This window comes from Bactrocera neohumeralis, chromosome 2 (genome assembly GCF_024586455.1).
Source record: "Bactrocera neohumeralis isolate Rockhampton chromosome 2, APGP_CSIRO_Bneo_wtdbg2-racon-allhic-juicebox.fasta_v2, whole genome shotgun sequence".
NCBI classification, from domain to species: Eukaryota; Metazoa; Arthropoda; class Insecta; order Diptera; family Tephritidae; genus Bactrocera; species Bactrocera neohumeralis.
In genome coordinates this window covers 21,852,143-21,871,814 of record NC_065919.1, presented here as the reverse complement: position 1 = coordinate 21,871,814, position 19,672 = coordinate 21,852,143, and the positions used below count along the sequence as shown (strand labels likewise).

Here is a 19,672-nt window from a genome sequence, read left to right as displayed (position 1 = left end):
ATTTAGTTATTCAATTATTGCATGCATATTTTGCTTTATACGCAGCAGTTATTAGAAACATGTTATTATGATTTTAATTGATTCCTCACTAACACATACACATGTAAAGTTCGACTTTCGAATATGATAAGCTTATAACAACAGTGTGATGAAATGACTTTTACTATGTACAAAATTAAATAAATTAATAATTTTCAATATTGTCACGCTACTTACACACATACATACTTAATAATGTGCAATAAAAAATTGTGAAAATAAAGAAAAAATACTTAAATTGAAATATTGCAAAATGTGAATAAATAATAAAATTAAAATTTAGTAAATATTTATAGCATTAAAAAATCAGTTAATACTAAATTCTTACATAATTCAATTCATAATAAATTTGCGCTATTAGAAATACAGTTATACAGCGTTTAACGTGTTTTGCTAAATCTAAAAAATATTTTAAAACTATTTTATTAAATTCATTGCATTTTATTTAAATTTACCTAAAACTATTTCATCATTTAATTGCGACTAACTACTTGCATAAATATAAATCACATAATTTATATAAATTAGTTAGTGTTTCAACAGTGTAAATATTTTTTTTTTTGTTTTTTAACTAAGGCAGATAAATTATAAATATGAAAACATGCTTATAAATAGTGAAAAAGGTGTTTAGGAAAGCAAGGAACACAGTAATGTCTAGAATAAAGCAGACAAAACTGAAATTCCTAAATATTTACAGTCCATTTACGAAGTGATTACAAGCCGGCCTTGTCACGAGGCAGATCTATCACGATACATTTTCCATGATCCAAGGCACGAAACGCGAGATGCGTGTGCAAACGCCGGGCAAATTTGCCTCCGCACAGCCAATGCCCCACGAGATAATGCCGGCCAAGAAGAAACGGCCGTCAGCGGATTTAACCTTAAAAAAATAAAAAAAAAATTAGATATTGAAAAAATAAATCAAAATATGGAAAAATAAAATAAAAAATTAAAAAAAAAATAGATATATAAAAAAAATGTAAAAGAAGCAAAAATATTGAAAAAAATAAAAATATTTAAAAAAAATAAAAGCAAAGAAAAAAAGAAATAAAAATAATGAATAAAATTAAAAATATTGAAAAAATAAAAATATTTAAAGAAATAAAAACAAAGAAAAAAAGAAATAAAATTAATGAAAAAAATTAAAAATACTAAAAAAAATAGAAATTTGAAAAAAAGAAATAAAAATATTGAAAGAAAGAATCAAAAATATTAAAAAATAACATTATTAAAAAAAAAGTATTAGAAAAAAGTAAAAATATTGACAAAATAAATATTGAAAATAAATAAAAATTTTGCAAAAAAAACAAAATATTAAAAAAATAAAAATTAAAAACAAAAAATATTTAAAAAATTAGAAATATTTAAAAGAAAAACATAAATATTGAAAAAAATAAAAATACAAAAGAGTAACAATATTGAAAAAAAAACAAAAATATTTAAAGAAATAAGAACATAGAAAAAAATAAATAAAATTTATGTAAAAAATTAAAAATATTGAAAAAAATAGAAATATTAAAAAAAAAATAAATAAAAATATTCAAAGAAAGAAACAAAAATATTTAAAAAATAAAACATAGAAAAAAAAGAAATAAAAATATTGAAAGAAAGAAACAAAAATTTAAAAAAATATAAATTTAAAAAAAATTTAAAAAATTAGAAATATTTATAAGAAAAACAAAAATATTAAAAAAAATAAAAAAAATTTTACGAAATTGAAAAACAAAGAAAAATATTTAAAAGAAAAACAAAAATATTACAAAAAAAAATATTAAAAAAGTATTGAAAAATATAAAAATATTGAAAGAGTAACAATATTGAAAAAATAAATATTAAAAAATATAAAAAAGTATTGGAAAGAATAAAAATATTGAACATAAATAATAAAAATATTTTCAAGAAAAACAAAAATATTAAAAAAATAAAAAATATTAAAAAAAGAACTAAAAATATTAAAAAAAAAATAAAAATATTAAAAAAAATAAAAATAATAAAAAAAATTATTGAAAAAGAATAAAAATATTGAAAAAAAACATAAGAATATTTTAAAAATTAACACGCAACCAAGCAGACGCCACACCCACCTGCAACGGTCCGCCAGAGTCACCCTGACACGAGTCATGTCCGCCATTCTCATAGCCCGCACACACGAATATATCCGGTATCGACTCTTGGCGTCCGGCGCGCGCAAACATCGATTCGCAAATGCCGTTACTCACAATCGGCACCGATACCTTAATGAACAAAAACCAAATTATTAAATTATATTTTCATCATGATAAAATTCTACAATGTGAATACCTCTTGTAATACGGACGCCAGTGTGCCGCCCTCACTGAGACGCCCCCAACCGGTCACTGTGGCATTCATGCCAATCAATAGACTATCCGTTTGTGGCAAGCAGATGGGACTGACGTGCGGCGCAAATTCCACCGGTTGCTCCAGTTTCACCAAGGCCAAGTCATATTCGTAGGTAAAGAAATTATATTTGGGATGTACGACTTTTTTGGCCACACCACGTTCGATGTACGGTAGTTGCTCTTGCACGTGTGAGAAGTCGTATTCGCCGACGCGTATGCGCATCTGAGAGATGAGTAGACTGTAATGGAGTTGAAAATAAGACACGATTTATTATAAGTACTTAAGGAAATTTTTATGAAAAACATCTTTATAAGAAAACTGCCATATACGACAAAGCACAAGTAGAGGTTAAATTAATACTTTTGGGATTTATTTATACGGAATTAACCTCATGCTAGTTTATAGTATCGTGCCTTTTGTTATGACATATTGTCTTCCAGGAAACTTTTAATAATGACCTCTCTGCAAAATGCTGTACTCCGAATATTTACCGGATGCCTCTTGCTGCTTCCATTTCAACATTTGTACAGCGTGACCCGCATGCTTCCGGTCAAGGAAGATAATGAACGCCTCTGCAAGCAGTTTCTGCTGGGTTGTTTCGCAGAAAACATCCCTATAGTCGCTCGCTTGAAACGGAGCTGCTGCTAGGAACATCACTGGTATTTGTCGACGAAATCGACATCGCCAACCAGACTTCGGACGCAACTCATCTCAGACAGGCACTATGCGCCATTCACAGTGGAGCCTTTAACACCTTCACCGACTCCTTCTCGGTGAATGGCGTACTTGGTGTACTGAGCCTACCGTTAGATGACTTCAATGACAACCAACCAGAACCTTACCACCCACGCGGAGATTAGATAACCGCTACATGTCAGCAATTATCAATTATTCTCATTAGCAAATTTGCTTAGCGGTCAAATATTTTTGATCTGAGTGATTCCGAAGGGATTTAAGTTCGGTGTGGTAGTTACTCTTGGTATCCAGCCACTGTTGAACAACCATACTCAATCCCTACTTTTGCGTCTGCGTCATACACCCCGTGCAACGTGAACCATTTTGAGTGAGATTCGGAAAGCGACCCGTGTGAAACTCTGGGTTACGGCAAATACAGCTTGCCCTTGATTGGACCACTCCGTGTTACCTTAGAAAGGTTGTAGCGTCCGTCCACCAGATAAGAGGCCCTGCAAGCGGGCGTCTGTGTTGAAGCAATCGGGTGGCTATATAAATGTGATCAACGAGACTTTCCGTAGCAGGAATTGTGCCGCTGGGTTTAGGACTCGCCATGCAAGAATGTAATTCAAATGAAAAGAACACGAAAACCTCGGATATTGACTTCCCCAAACGTTGACGACCACGACAAACTCACAAAGAAGAAGGGTGATTCACTTTCGTGCGTCTTCTTCAAAATAATGCAGGAAAAAGTGATACGTGACAATAATCTTAACCACAGTGGCACTGCCTCCTCTAAAAGTATAATGCTACCGAGGTAAGCAAATGATTCTTCGCGACTTGGGGCCTATGTCACTGTTGGCAGCTATACATTTTAAAGACTTTGTTTATCTTGGAATCAGTGTAAATTCCACCAATAATCTACTCCGTCCTATTATTCGGCGCAGAAACATGGACGATGACGAACCGAGATTGGAGCATTCGAGAGAACTGTTCTTCACAATATCTTTGGAGCCATTCGCGTAAGCAATGAATATCGGAGAAGATGGAATCACGTACTGTATGAGCTCTACGGTGACATGGATATAGTTAAGCGCATAAAAATCCAACGAATGCGCTGGGTAGGCCATATCGTTCGTATGGAAGATGATGCTCCAGCGAAAAGTTTCTTCAATTCGAGATCCATGCGTAGAGAACTGAAGCAAGTGCGCCCACGCATCCAATGAATGGACCAAGTGCAAAGCGAACAAACGGAACATGCAACCGGTTTGACCTCGCAAATTTTGGAGACAACTGGCTACATTTCGAGTTCTCACCAACCCATGGTTCTAGGGCCAAAGAAGAATATTCCGAGCTATTAAGTTTCATCTTTACTGTGACACCTAAAATACTTAATTCTTCATTTAACGTCTTCTAGATCGGTACCGCCAACTGACGCGTTATATCAAAAATTAATATCAAGTGGAAGGCTAGCACTATCGTGTTATCTGCCCGATTTATTTGTGTCTTACCTTATGATATGAATCTAACCTCACATAAACCAAGCACCATTGATTTATTGCCAGCCACCGTTGTGTAAATTCTCTATATACTACTCTTAGACTACAGTAGTTAACGGTTATTTAATTACTTACTCATCGACGCAATGTCCCGCAGTTGCGATCCAATTCTCATTGATCAACGCGCCACCACAGCGATGCGTACTCGAGAAGCCGAAAAACGTTGTACGACGCACCGACACTTGCCAAGGCCAACGACCGAACGCCGCACTCTTGCCGCCCACAATGCGTGTCTCTGGACGCGCCAAAACCGGAATACCACATTCTATAAATCCATCAAAAATGTATAGAAAAAAAAGTAGGGAAGAAACAAGAAAAAAGAAACCGCCATTAGTAAAAAGATTAAGCGAGAAAACACATAAAATCTTTATGGGATTGCACGGCAACCCGAGAATGATTGAATGCAGTTAAATGATGGCTTAAATAGTCTGGCGGTCAATCAACGACAGCAACACCCAGCGCAGATCAGCGATGCAAATAACGCAACGAGTGATAAATGAACCGAAACTCAAGCCATAAATAAAAGATATGTGTGTATGTGGAAGTTGAAGTTGGGTTCCAGTGAAGTTGTAAAACTTACCGCTACGTGCGGCCGTGATGATTTTAATAGCGGTGCTATTATTGGTCAAACTATCGGAGATCTCATTCGATTCGATCGTCGTCAGATTGTGGTGCGACAATGTCTGCTGCTGCGACGGCGGCCTCGGATGCGGATAATGTCCATAAGTGGGCACATTATGCGTTGCAGTGACAGCTGTAGATGGTGAAGCGGGTGGTGAGAGCGATGATGATGAGGAAGCGGAATGTGATGATGTAGAAGATGATAATGATGATGCTGAAGATGTTGATGATGACGATGAGGTGGTTGATGCTGGCGGCTTCGATGCTGGTGGTTGCCGTGTCGGTGTCGTTTGCGACCAAGTGGGCCGTTGAGTGGGTCTAATGGGCGACATTGAGCCGGTTGTATGCGCCGATGATGATGATGATGACGACGTTGACGAAGTGGATGATGACGAAGTGGGTCTATATTTTTGCGTTGTTGTTGTTGTGGTCGTTATTGCTGTTGTTGGTTTGCCTGTAGACGACGAGTGCAGTGGATAAATTGTGCCGTCGCCGACGCCGCTGGGCACACCACTTTCGCTAATGACCCAATTGGGCGTGGTTGGGCGCGTGTAAGGACGCGTTGTCGTTTTTACCGTAGTACTGCTTGTTGGTAATCGCGTGCTTGTCGTTGTTGTTGTACCCGTTGTAGTTGTTGTCGCGCTCGCAGTGCCGCTGGTGGTCGCCAGCGATGTGGCTGGCACTTTCGTTGGTGGCTTCGCATAAACAGGCGGCGGTCGATATTGTTGCTGATGGTGTTGGTATTGGTGTTGCTGCTGCAAATTTAAATTATGAGTTTGAAATTATTCAATGTTATTTATGTCTAAACGGCGGTCATGTCGGTGCAGATTTTTCATATGGCCGAAATCAATTTTTCATTTCAATGCACTACAAAAACAACATGCGCGAACGCACTCATTCGTTGGATAATACCGTGTAGCGGCGACATGTGGCTAGCCCGTGAACGATTGCCGGCATCAGTGGACTTGAGCTTAAGCTTACAAAAAAGACAAACAAGGTAGTAAGCAGGTCCTTGGGCGCTTTACTTAAGCCGCACACACAGTGGTCAGTTATACAGGCTTGTAGTTTTAGGAATAGGGAATCGTTTTTGAGCGTTTATCAAAATTGCTTGGAAATATTCGAGAAGGTTTATTGTGAAAATAGCATTTAATCGGGTATAAAATGTCAGTACAAAGTACGCGCTCTTCGAAAAAAAGTATCTTTCAAACTGGATGGAATCTGTCATATCAATTCGGATACAAAAAGATTTATTTAAGCAGAGCTTCGAAGTAATTGGGCTCCAGTCTGAAAAATAAGGCTGCCGTCTTTCTTTACAAATTGTTTCTCTACTTAGAACTGAGACCTTCATAAGCTTCACGGCTCGGTTGGGTTTTGTGGGAGGCCTTAGCCTGTCCCGTACAGATATATAATCCCATAGACAATAGAATATTAAACGTGCCTGAACGCTAAGCCTTCTTCGGAAAGCAAACTAAATGTATTTAAGAATATCGTAAGACCACAAGCCCTCTCCACAAGCCGTCTTCAAGATTTTCAATGAGATTCTTGCTAGAGTTAAATTAGATTAGATTTGGTAAATAGCCTGATATTTATGAGACCAAGAATAATGACTATCTGATATCTGACTGATATCTATCTAGCCAATTCGCCAAGTTCGTAGAAAGTATGACAACCAAGATGCTTCATCCTTAGTCTGCCCAAAGCTAGATAGTGAAGGGGAAGATTTCTAGACATTTCCACCAAGTAAGCCAATGGAACAGTTCCTAGTTAGACACTTATCATTGTGGCCATGTGAAACTTTCTAAGAGCTATTAGTTCAATGGATCATTTGTGTTCCACTCTGGGCCAAAAGGCTTTCACAAACTCACAAGTGCTAAAGCTGGTCAACATAGATTTAGTCAAGTAGCTATTTAGAGTGACGCAAACATTCAGAAAGTCAAATCAGATAAGCCGTGGAAAGGAGAAATATATAATATCTATTTAACATCTATTTAGCAAATTCTAATTGGACCAGTTTTGAGGAACGGATTTGATTTTACTTCCTCTTGAAGATTTGTAATCGAAGCGGTTGTAAATGAAGCTTGCCCGCAATATGTTAAAGGTTATCTAAATTGAGGTTTATATCAGAGGAAGTGGATAAATAACTTAAAAATTTTGGATCTTGGTAGTTAATGACCTACTTTAAATTCGAAAAGCGAGGCTGTAGGCTACGCTGGCTACGTTGTCCTTATGGTTACAGGAAAATTTTCTGAATACCATCTACGAACTAATCGAAGGGTATCACTGTTGTCCAATAGGTATTCATACGGTGAGGTCAAAAATCTTGACGGACGCAAGTTGCCAAAGTCTTATGGAGGAGAGTGAGGTGGAAGCATCCAGACACTCTCTCCTGCGTTTTCCAGCATTGGCAAGGCTGAGAATAAAACTTCTCGACAGTCTTACCTTCAAGGAACTAGGAGACGCAACCGAAACTGACATTAGTCATCTCAACAAATTTGTGATAGGCTCAAAGCGCTTTGTCGATTTGTAAGGAACTTAGGATCTATTATATAGGAGTTTCAGGTAACATAACGGAACGGCGTTCTAAGCTGTCAAAGCGAGATCGTTGTTAATATCGACCTCTTGTAAAGATCGCCAAACAACGCCACTTTTCATATATTTCTTAAAGTTTGGAATATGTTTAACTTCAAAGCAAGTTACTGGCGCTACTGTCACATGCAATTAGGCCCTTAGCTGTCTTAAACCATTTACGTATAGACAAAGACGAGACATTGTGTGATCGCCACATGCCGCGTGCTGCATGCCACACACAAAATAGACGTCGCACTTTCAGTTACTGATACACTTTAGCGGATCAATCGGCCGAGCAGCATAGCACAAGTGGACGTATAGCATGGCACAGCTTAGCCGCACCACACCCAAATGACGGGCAATCTTTCATCAGCTATTTTCAAACAATAAAATGTCGCTCAAGGCTAGATAAACATTTTTATACGCTTATGCGCAACAAAGTTGATTTGTTGTTGCTGTGTGCGCGATAATCCGCCCATGCCGCATAAGTATGCAAACATTGAGGCAGAAATTTGTCAGTTTGTCAGTGAGTGAGTGTTTAAGTAAATGACCTCGGCATGTGGCCCAGCCAGAGGTAGCCCGTTTAAAAACCCGGAGAACAATGTGTGTGGATTTACATAAGTGCAGACAAACATACCTGTTGCTGTTGTTGTTGCCACAAGTTAGTGCCGGACGATGACGAAGTCGCAGAAGTGGCGAAAGACGCAGAGGAGGCGGTGTATGGTGGTTGTGGACGCGTCAACGACAGCGCCGATATTGGCGTTGTTGGTGCACTGGCCGCCGCTGATGAGGGCGATGCGAACGGTTTGACTGTCGCTGACTGCGTAGATGTCGACGGCACTGGCTTTCGCGTCGTGTACACAATACCCGCTGTGGTGTGTTGCTGTTGTTGCGTCACTTGGTAGCTGGGCAATTGCGGCTGTGGCAAGATGGGTTTCTTTGTTGGCTTTGATGGCTTCGAGGGACGCATACCGGTCGGTTTCTCCCAGCTGGGCGGCCGCGGTTTGGTAATAAAATTTGGCTCAGTCGTCATGTGCCAGTGGTGTTGCGTTACGGCTGTCAGCTGTGGTGATGTATTCCATTGATCTGCAGAAAGTCATGAATTTATATGAAGGACACACATATGTAGGTATTCAAGCGTAAGCAGGCTTGTAAATCACTTTTCGGGTAAATGTTATACGATATTTTAGCACAGGGGTATCTTTATTTTGAAAAACAAAGAATTGTTGCCATGGCAACCCTCATAAAACAATTTCAAATATAAGTTTTGCTTAACCGCTTAAGTTTGATACCTATCCTCAAGTGTTTCTTCATATTAAGAAATATGTTTACCAAAAAATATGAACAGGTGGCAACCCTTATTCCGACTGTAGGTTTTTTAAACGCTTCAGTTTACGATCCATACAACAGTTCTTCTTTATCTTAAAATTTTTTTTTCCAAAAAAAAATTAAACAGGTGGCAACCCTTATAAAAATATGTTTACTTTACTTTTTTTAACCTCTTAAGTTTGATACACATATTTTAGTATTTCTTAGCTTATGTTTTCTTTTACCCTACAAATTTGAACATATGGCAACCCTTATAAAAATACTGTAAAAATACGTCCAACTGTAGGTTTTTTAGCGTCATTTCGATACCTATACTGCAGTTTTTCTTTATCTTAAAAAATTTGTTTACCAAAAAAATTTAAACAGGTGGCAACCCTTATAAAACGTTTTCGTTTGTAGGTGTTCCATCCGCTTCAGTTTGATACCCATGCTGCAGTATTTATTTATCTTTCTTTATCTTACGTACATACATACATAATTTAAACAGGTGGCAACCCTTATAAACGAATTTTCAACAATCAGCGTTTTAGCCGCTTCAGTTTGATGCCGATACTTTAGTATTTCTTTAGCTTATATTTTATTTTAAAATTAAACAGGTGGCAACCCTTATAAAAATATTTTCAACTGTAGCTTTTTTAGCCGCTCTACTTTGATACCCATAATTTACTGTTAAAGTTTTTTTAATAAAAAAATTAAACAGGTGGCAACACTTATAAGAAATATTTTATGTAGTGCTTCTTAAAGTGCTTATTTCAGCATCATGCTGTAGTACATATTTCGTTTACCGAAATATATTCATGACTTATTATTTTTAGAGAGGTGGCAACCTCCGATTCACAGATTAAAGACATCACAAACAATATTCTAAATGATTTTCAAAAAATTTCCTATACATATAGAATACCCTTAATGTACACATTCTTCAATAGAAAGTACTCACTTGACGCCGTGGCCGCTGCCGGCTGCAAATCTTGCAATACCGCATTCGAGGTCCACAACGCATTGGAGTCCTCAGTTGAAGTGGTTGTCGTCGTTGTCGTCGCTGCTGAGTGAGAGGCGGAGAAAGATGTGGTTGTGCCCACAGTTGAGGGTTTCATGTACTGAGGCTTATACAAAGCGCCTTGATGATGCGGCCCAGATGGACGTATGACCAGCGTTCCAGCGCCATGCGGCCGCTCAATAGTAGTCATACCACTGCAAAGAGAAGCATACAAAACTAAGCATACATTATATTGCGTACACCATGATCTCAACTCACCTTATACTAGGCTTGTGTGGCTGATGCGGCGGTCGAGGTCGATGATTCACACCGCCAATGCCCAGAGGTTTGGTGGGACGTGTGTAGGAGAACGTCTGCGGCATTACAATATTCTCCGTATAATTGTGCGCACAACACGAACCGAACATGAACGAGTCCACACACATGCCGACATGCCGACCCTCCGACTTGATGCACTCCCACACGAACATGCAAGTGCCCTCGATGCGTCCAATCGAGCAGGGCTTCTGACTAATTTTGAAATTTTGACTGCGTTGCAGCTGATTCACCGACAACGCGGCATCACCATCTGGTACGTTGTAAGCGCCAGCTGCAGCCAGCGTGGCAGCCGATGGCAATTGCAACGCGTTGAATGCAAACGCCGCATTGCCGCCGATGCTGTGCGGTTGGCGATAGTTGTTGCTATAAGCGTCCGCGTACTCATCATCGTCGTCGTCGTCGCCGCGTTGGCTCAGCCTGCTACTCGTGTAGAAGTTGTATGCTTCGGCAAGTGTATCGCTCGCCGTTGGCGCGTCGAATGCGGCTGTCGCTGTGGGCAGTTGTCCGCATAGCTGCATCAGACAATTGGCTAATAGTAAGGCTAGTAATACTTCTATTATTTGGTTTAGGCAAGCGTTGACTCGTGTGCGCTGGGCAGGCGCTATTGAGGACTTTAGGTCCGACCATAACGATGCGGTTGTATATGACGCCATTCGTGGCAACCGCGAGAGCTGTCTGCACGGCAGCCCTTTTCCATCTGCCGCATACGCCGTGGTTGACATTTGCGGTAGCCATACCTCGGACTGCTCGGTATGTTCCGCGCGTGCGTCGCATAATCGTCGGCATTTGCGTTTAGTATGTCGCGGTTGTTGTAAATTCGACGCCGCTGCTGTTTGCAGCGATTGTGTAGATTTCTGTGTTCTGTTGGACAGTTGATACCGATCTCTGCTGCTTTCTATGCCCACTTGTCTCGTGTCCGTGACTAGCCATCTTCGACTATAACAATTATTACTATTCCACATGTTGTACAAATATGAAAATTCTGTAAAAAAAAGAGATGGAAAATGTATAATGATTATATGCGACGAACAAGCATAACATTACAGAATTTTATGGTTGAATTTTTAAAAAATCTTTCTCCAACTCTGGGATTTTGTCTTCCAGGCCAAGGTTGCAGCCTTTAAGGTAGCAGCAGATTTACTAGATAGCTGGGATACGTTGAAGCTTGGTCAAGATCGATCGCAAGAGACCTAGTGATCTCTTTGCCTTCAATAAAGCTAGCCTCTCTCTACTTTTGGGGCTTTTAACGGACCATTACCCTATTGGCGTCCACGCGGTAAGACTGGGAATCCTACCAGATGTCATCTGCAGAAGCTATATGTAAAAAGATGAGGTGAAAACAATTCAACTCTTGGGTTCTTGACCGCCCGCATTTGGGACCTCACATGCGAAAAATGAATATAAACTATATAACCTTATCCGCATGCTCCTTATCAGTTCTTCGCCGCCGTGTTTGAACTGTTCCATCGGCTTCGATGCTTTGTTGTTCTTCGAATATACTTTTATATCTTATATATAGGTATGAAAATCAATCTGGACCAACTATTCACATGCTCTGCCCAAAAATCTAAAAAAAGACCCCAAAAAGCCAACTATCGACACGCATCAGTGTGGTTTCTGGTCTGAAAATCTTGGAAAAGACATCTTTGTCGATTTCAATGCTGCTTTTGACAGCATGAAAAGGAGCCGCCACTTCAGCTCTGAAAGTATTCGACGCAGTACCCGTGGGGTGAAGCAGAGGAAGGGGAAGACCTCCACTTTTTTGCACCAGGCATAGAATAACCTTGAAATATCCAATTGACGCCAAGCAGCGAAAAGCAAGAACGACTGGCGCGTTGTTGTAAACTCGGCTATAACTGCATAAGCGGTGTCTACGCAAATAACGAAGAAGAAGACTGTAAGGTTCGATGGCTTCAGCAATCGATCGATACTCGCATTTATTAGATGAGAGTCTTCAATAAACTTAAAAATAGCTTAATAATTATTTTTTTTTATCTGTCTTCATCTTATGGTGTTTAGTTTTTGTTTCGATTAACTACTCTGAAAAAGAGGCAAACTTTATCCAAACCATGTTGGCTATTGTAGACTGTCCAGCTTAGAGAAAAACTGCACTAAAGTATATTGCTCCTTATCAAACTTACTAAAATCACAATAGGTCATAAGCTGAAGATCTCAAGACTGTTCATTAGGTTAGGTTAATCTAGTAGGCCCATAAGCCACACTTCAGTTCCTAGGTCCAAGAGAAGTAGTCATCGTTTAGGCCTACGCTTGGCGCGAATTTTAACAGACTCTGCGTACTCACTATCTATAGCTCCTCCAGTGTATCATCCGTGTTGACCCCAGATGCTTACAGTGTAGTCTTGTCCAGTGCGGTAAAAGTGCATAAGAGATGCTCCTTGATTTTCCATGTGCCCTGCTCTATACATTTCCTGCAGTCCTCTCGTTTTGTCACCCTAATTCTGCGGTCGTGTGTCTCTTCTATCGGCTGTACATTACTTCCATTTATTGTATATCTTTAATTTCAGGAACCAATATTTAGTTCAAGTTATGTCAAGTAAAATATAAAGCCTAAACTGGTTCGAAACAAGACTTCATAAATGAAATAAACATCACTTACTGTTAATAGGTATCGATGCAAACAAAGTTGCTGAAAGTAGAGCCGTTGGCCACATCAAATTTTAAGGATTTCGGTAATGTAGAAGAGGCAATTGTGGAAATTTATATTGGTGACTTCGACAAAAGCGACTATTTAAAAGAATCCACAATTTTTTTTGCAAAATTCATATGAAATGTGAGAGAAAAAAAATATTTTCAAAACTCCGTTTTTTGTGGGTTTTCATAATTCAACGTCAGACTTTCTGCTCTCAACCCTTTTGAGACATGCAGTATTGATCGAAAGTACCAGCAGGGTCATAGGTCTCTAGTAGAAAGTGCTTTGAATATTTAATTAATGTATTTCATATGCCGATAAGACATGATGGCAATCAAAACATGTCAAGTCAAGTGAAACGCTTGTAGCCCAAGCGAGACCAGACAGCTTACTCAACGGCAGACACTGGACAATCAAGTTCGCGATCAAGCGTCCAGTCAGTCCACCTGGTCGGCTGTACATACCGGTGGTCAGTCACTTGGGCAATAGACAGCCGACAGCGGACACTGAGAGAATGGGAGGACGGTAGGCGGGCAGTTAGTCAGAGCGGTGAAGCAGTCAAATGCTTTTCCAGTTAATGGACAATGAACGAAGTTGTCAATTTAATAGGAGGTCGGCAAGCTAGTTGCTGAGGTGCTTGCCACGTGTAGGTATGTACAGCTACGATATACATTTAGATGGTGTATCTAATAAAAACATTATTTATATACATACATATACTCGTATGTACGTATGTATGTATAGTGTGATAAAAACGTAATTCAAGAAAACCAAGCAAACAAATTAAAACAAACACACTGATTAATGAATGAACGAATTGTAGAAAGAGAGAAATAAAGAAAAAAGGTGAAAAGAAATAAAGAAAGAAGTAGAGAAAGAAAGCGTGCGGCGTTGCAAGCTCTGAGTCGTCTGTCATAGAGATTTTTCCCTCCCATTGAGGCGGCGCTGAAAGGAGGACAAGCAAGACAATGCCAAGCGGGCTTGCACACAAATGGACGCGTCGACGGACAGGCGGACAGACGTTCGCGCTATGGCGGGTAGTCAAATCAGCCGGGTGGGCACGACTGGCAGGGTTTGGCAGTTATCAGACGAGCGAAACCTGCCAACCGGCAATTAGCTGCAACGCATTGTAACATTACAAATCTTAACACTGCATTTCCATTTATTGTTGCTGTTGTCGTTGCATGTGGCAAGTGCAGTGACTGTTGCGGTGCAGCAGACAAGGCAAGCGGCAAGCAACACTCAGCAAACTCGATGGAAAAAAGCAGCGAAGCAAACACCAGTGCTGCGTAGAGTGTGGCAGCAACAATAAAAACAATATCCAAAACAACAACAACAACATCAACTGTGCCAACAGCGGCATTAACAAACAAATGATTGTTGCTGTTGTTGTTCATGTGGAAAAAGTGACGAGTTGGACAAAACCATTGACTGGTTTAATTGCAACTTTTCACTTTTCCGACTGCATACTCGGTACAATGGCTTGCAGCAGAAAGCAAAAATAATAGCAACAATAAAAACAACAGGAAAAAACAATTACAAAAGCAACCGAATGAAAATAGAACATCGCACCAACATTGTAATCGTAGTCCACTAATAAACTGGCGATCTTCTAAAAAGCAGTAAAGACGCTAATTTTCAAACAGAGATCTTCGTATAGACGTACAGGTTGCGGTAGAAATTCGTTTTCGTCAAAATGTCTGCCACTGCGATTTAATTTTTTAGCGAAGAGGCGCAAACGTTCAAGGAGTTGGATTCATAATTCAATAAGAATTTTGTGCTCAGCTGATCATTGGCTGCTGCTTCATGAAATAGCTGTCAAACCATCATTGCCAACACTTTCTTAAGACATGAGTCGATTTTTTTATTAGTGAAAACAGTTTTAGTCCATCCTATATGTATAGGTACAATCTAAGTGATGCTTTTACCGTTTCAAGACGTTGGTTGGATTTTTTCGGCACACAGCTTAACCTTTTTCTGCCAAATAGACGGTTCTAAAATCGTTTTTTGGCTATCAAAAATAAGCCCAGCGGGTTTTTTAAATCGAGTTTTTGCAGGTAAGATTCAATACACTGCCAAATGATAGTCAAACGAGATTTTAACAGACAGATCGAAGCAGAAGACTTTTAAATTTTTATTGTCTGAACGCTGAGATGTCTTCAGTGCAGAAAGAAAGTAATGAGCGATCTCAAACACCTACAAGCTAATCAGAAGCCTAACTTCTGTCTGTCTGTACGTCTAAAGGCAGATTTCTGTCTGCTCAGAGTCAGTGAAGAGATTGTGTTGCCAGCTGGTTAAACTACCTAAACACGTTCCGAGAAAAAAACATAAGATGATAGATACTTAATGGATGGATGGAGTCATGTGTAGAAGTTCACGCAAGTGAGGAAAGTTCTCTGTTCGCCATTCACTTGGGAGTGGCCAGAAACGATTCTTTTACATATGACTCAAGCAGCTCACAACTTCCGGTCTTTGACCAAGTATCCTCTGGGTAGCCTAAGAACCTTCGTTCGAAAGCGAGCTAAAGTGAGAAAGCGAAACATCCCCTACACAGAGTTGTGCGCTGGGTTTGGGAGCCGCCACGTAAAAAAAATATACCAATGAAAAACTACCAACAGCCTTGGATGAGAAACCCCCCTTTTGATGATAGATACTCCTTCTTATATAAAATCATTATACATAGGTTAGGTTAGGCTAGTTGGGTAGGCCAATGAGCCATGCATAGACCAGTTTTGGTCGTTTGCGGTAGCAGATGGAGTTCAGTTACTACATCCATGAGTAGTCAGTAGGAGGATGCCTGAATTTCAACAGACTCTGAGGCCTCACTTTCTAAACCGCTTCCAGTGTATCATGCCGTGGGGACTCCAGGTGCTTACAGTGTAGTCTTGCCAATGCGGGACAAGTGCACAAAAGATGCTTCATTGTTTCCTTAGTGTCTTGCTCTAGGCATTTCCTGCAGTCTTCTTGATCCGTTAGCCCCATTCTGCGGGCGTGTGTTGGCACCAGACAGTGACCAGTTAGTATTCCGATCATTTTCCTACATTCTCTTTTATCGAGTGCCAATATGAATTTTTTTCTTCCGATTTACCGTTTTACATAGTACTTTTGCAGTTTTGCACCCAGGTAGCTCGTTGATCACGTTTTCGGCTGTTAGCCGTACATCATTTTTGGCAATCCCGTCCACTATTTCATAACCATCGGTGTATTTGTGACATGGCACTCAGTAGAAGTGAAGTTACTTGCTTCTGCCAACAATTGATTCCCAAGATACTTCTGGCCGATAAGCGATACGAGGTTACTGCCGGACTGCTTAGCCGACTTTCGCAATAGCAAAGACCTCAGCTGGAAATATACAGCAGTGGTCCGGCAACTTAAAAGGCTGCCTTACGCCTAACTCTGGACAGTATATCCCCGCAACAACTCCACCCAACGTTATCCATAAGGTCGTGCCTTTTGAAGTAGAATTTTGGTTTTTGCGGTTTCGGCTCGTCTGACTATCTATTCGTCTTAAACGGATTTTTTATATACATATATCGAAAAAATCATTACTTCACTTCCACTTTTTCATTTTCGTACTATTCAACTGTCTCTATAGTAGTATATACGCGAACTAGTCCTTCAATTTTTGGGATATCAATCTGAAATTTCGCACACCTTCTTTTCTGCCCAAGAAGCTATTTATTTGTCGAAATTGTATATATCGGAGCATTGTAACATATAGCTAGCATACAAACTGAACGATCGGAATTAAGTGCTTGTATGGAAAACTTCTTCATTTATCGACATATCTGCACGAAATTTTATTTTTATCTAAGGTAATAGTGCAGTCGTCAAAAAAGTTGTTCAGCTCGGATCACTATAGCTCGGATCACTATAAATGACAGATAAAAATCAAAGTAATTATATTTGTTAAGGGTATTCTAGCTTCGGCATAACTGAAGTTAATGTTTTTTCTTGTTTATTTTTATTTAGCTGACGTTTCTGTTGCATGCATCGCGTTCGACAGTGAATTATTGACACAAAACTATGCGCTTTTGCTGTCTGACTGTCTATTACCAGTTTGTCATTCCGCTTTTCGTTGTTGTTGATGCAATTTCTTCCTCGTGAATATTTCTTCCTTTGCCATTGCGCATTAACCATGCAGCACGTTGTTATTGTTATTTCTTTTTAGTTTTCTTTGCTAGAAAATTAATTATTTGGTTTTGCTTTTTAGTTGCTTTTTTTTTGCAATTTTTCTAAAATGCATTTTCCCCTCTCTCTTTCACATTTCAACATTTTTAATTAGTGTTTACATTTTATTCGCTTTTTTGCCTGTCCATAACGTTGCAGCGCCGGGGACACAACTGGCTGTGCTGCACCGCCGCAGCTGGTTTATGAGGTGTCGGTACATTTGTATAAATACTTGTATGTATGTATGAATAACTTGTCTGCCGCATGTGACATTTGAGGCAGCCGAAAAGTGAAAATATTGAATTGGTTTCTCTGGTTAATTAATTATTATTTCACTTGCATAACCAGATTATTACCAAGATTTCTACTAATTATCACGTTAAGTCTCTTTTTCTCCAGATTTCAAATAGGATTCGACACAAAGGAAACTAAGTAGGTATTTAAACGAGAGCAGTTTGTTCAAACCTTTCATAATTCAATGAAAAGAATTGAATATCGTGCAGTGATAAAATTCTTATTTTTGGAAGGTGTAGCATCAAAACAAATTCACGAACGAATGTTAAAATTGTATGATATTTGTTCACCTACAATTAGAACAGTAGAAAGATGGGTGCTGAATTTAAATGTGGTCGTACAAGCCTTGAAGACGATCCACGTGAAGGACGTCCAAAAATCGGTGGTGTGGTGTTGACCAGAAATCATAGCCAAAATACAGGATAAGAATCGAATTCGAAGATCGTCGATTGACTGAGAGAAATTTAGTAGAGGCTCTACACATTTCTTTAGGCAGTATGAGCTATATTTTAAAGGAAATTTTGGGTTTTAGAAAGCTGTGTGCACAATGGGTGCCGCATTCGCTAAGAATGGAACAAAAACATATTCGAATGCGACTGCCTCACCAACATTTAGAGCGTTTTAAAAAGGATAAAATGAATTTTATGTGTCGATTCATCACTATAGATGAGACTTGGGTCTATCTGGGCTGATTTCATTAACTTTTGGCATTACTCAAGTATATACTTGAACACATGTGAGTCGTGTCAAGCTGCCGTGCTATGTTTGTTCAGTATTGTTTGCGTTCATTATGAAAAGACTTAAGCCTGATCATCGATCCATATGTCTTCAAAAATGATGCCGGTAAGAACGTAACTGTCAATGACGACAGCTATCGCGCCATGATAACTGACTATTTGATGATTGAAAGTGAAGCTCAAGATTTCGGCGACATTTGGTTTCAACAAGGCGACGCCACTTCTGGCACATCACATCACTCAGTGAATTTACTGAGAGAATACTTCGGTAAGCAGATAATTTTACGTTTTGGGCTGGTCGATTGGCCACCAAGGTCGTGTGATATCATACCGTTAGACTTTTTCCTGGGAGGATATGTAAAGTCTAAAGTCTATGCGGATGAATCCCGCTTCGATTCAGGTCTTGGAGCAAAACATCACGCTGTCATTCGCCAGTTACCAGTCGAAATGTTCGAACGAGTCATCGACAATTGGACTCAATGAATGGACCATCTGAGAAGTAGCCGCGGCTAACATTTAAAAGAGATATCTTCTAAAAATAAATGCCAAAGAATGTTATTTCGAATGGTAATAAACATTCCCCATAAAATTTGAAATTTCTGTGATCCCCGAAATAGATCACCCTTTATAAGCTGCATGTTAGCCAGGGGAAGTATTGACTCAAGTTTGCCAATTTTTAGCACAAGGACATACTGTTATCATGAATATATTTTCTTCGAATTTCAATAATATATCTCTTAAATCGTCCGATATTTTCGGTAAAAGTCAGCCAAAGACACTGAGGTTAACATAAACGTGTCTAAAATATTTAAAGCTTTTCTTTGATTTTAACAATTTGAAGTCTTGAGGTGGTTTTTTATTGGTGCTTGAAAGTAAAGAATCAGATGGAATTGATAATTATGTTCCATAGGAAGTAGGTGTGGTTGTTGTCCGATTTCGCCATTTTGTCAGCGTAATATAAGAATATCAAAATAATGTTGTGAATCTATTTTGGTTTAAACTGCTCTAGATGCTTAGATATGTGATTTCACTTACAGTTGGGCAATGTCACATCCATTGATTAATTTTGATTTTTGACCGGCTGCTATAAAGCCTTTCTGTAGCATTTTGGCTGTGAATTTTGTGTTTCTGAAGTATTTATTTAGTGAGTTAAAATAATTTTGATAGCTTTCTGCATTGCCGATACGTGGGAAGCGGATGGAGTTAGAATCCTAATTTAGCCATTTCTGCACCATCCGCAGGGTTACCGTAAAGCTTTTTCCCGAGCAATTTTGGTTAGTACATATTTAGTAGTGACTTTACTGGTTAAACTCATGAGGGCCAGCAGTCTAAGATCTATTGTGTACTCTGCTCT

The 19,672-nt window shown here is 39.1% G+C and overlaps 1 protein-coding gene across 1 annotated transcript; it reads right to left on the bottom strand.

Annotated features, from left to right (window-relative positions):
• Window positions 1-578: 578 nt before the first annotated feature.
• Window positions 579-11,429, bottom strand: LOC126768101 (serine proteinase stubble). The gene is made up of 8 exons (XM_050485995.1): window positions 10,408-11,429; window positions 10,090-10,343; window positions 8,458-8,906; window positions 5,212-6,007; window positions 4,707-4,896; window positions 2,341-2,638; window positions 2,124-2,273; window positions 579-919 (listed from the first exon to the last, which is right to left on the bottom strand). Exons 1-8 carry the CDS (start codon window positions 11,427-11,429, stop codon window positions 785-787), a joined length of 3,294 nt encoding a protein of 1,097 aa, XP_050341952.1. The 3' UTR covers window positions 579-784.
• Window positions 11,430-19,672: the final 8,243 nt, after the last annotated feature.

Coding starts and splice junctions, on each gene's coding strand:
- LOC126768101 (XM_050485995.1), bottom strand. CDS start 11,429: ATGTGGAATAGTAATAATTGTTATAGTCGAAGATGGCTAGTCACGGAC. Junction 8,907..10,089: donor GGCAGCGGCCACGGCGTCAA/GTGAGTACTTTC, acceptor GACTTTCTGCAG/ATCAATGGAATACATCACCA. Junction 920..2,123: donor ACTCTGGCGGACCGTTGCAG/GTGGGTGTGGCG, acceptor TATTTTTTTAAG/GTTAAATCCGCTGACGGCCG.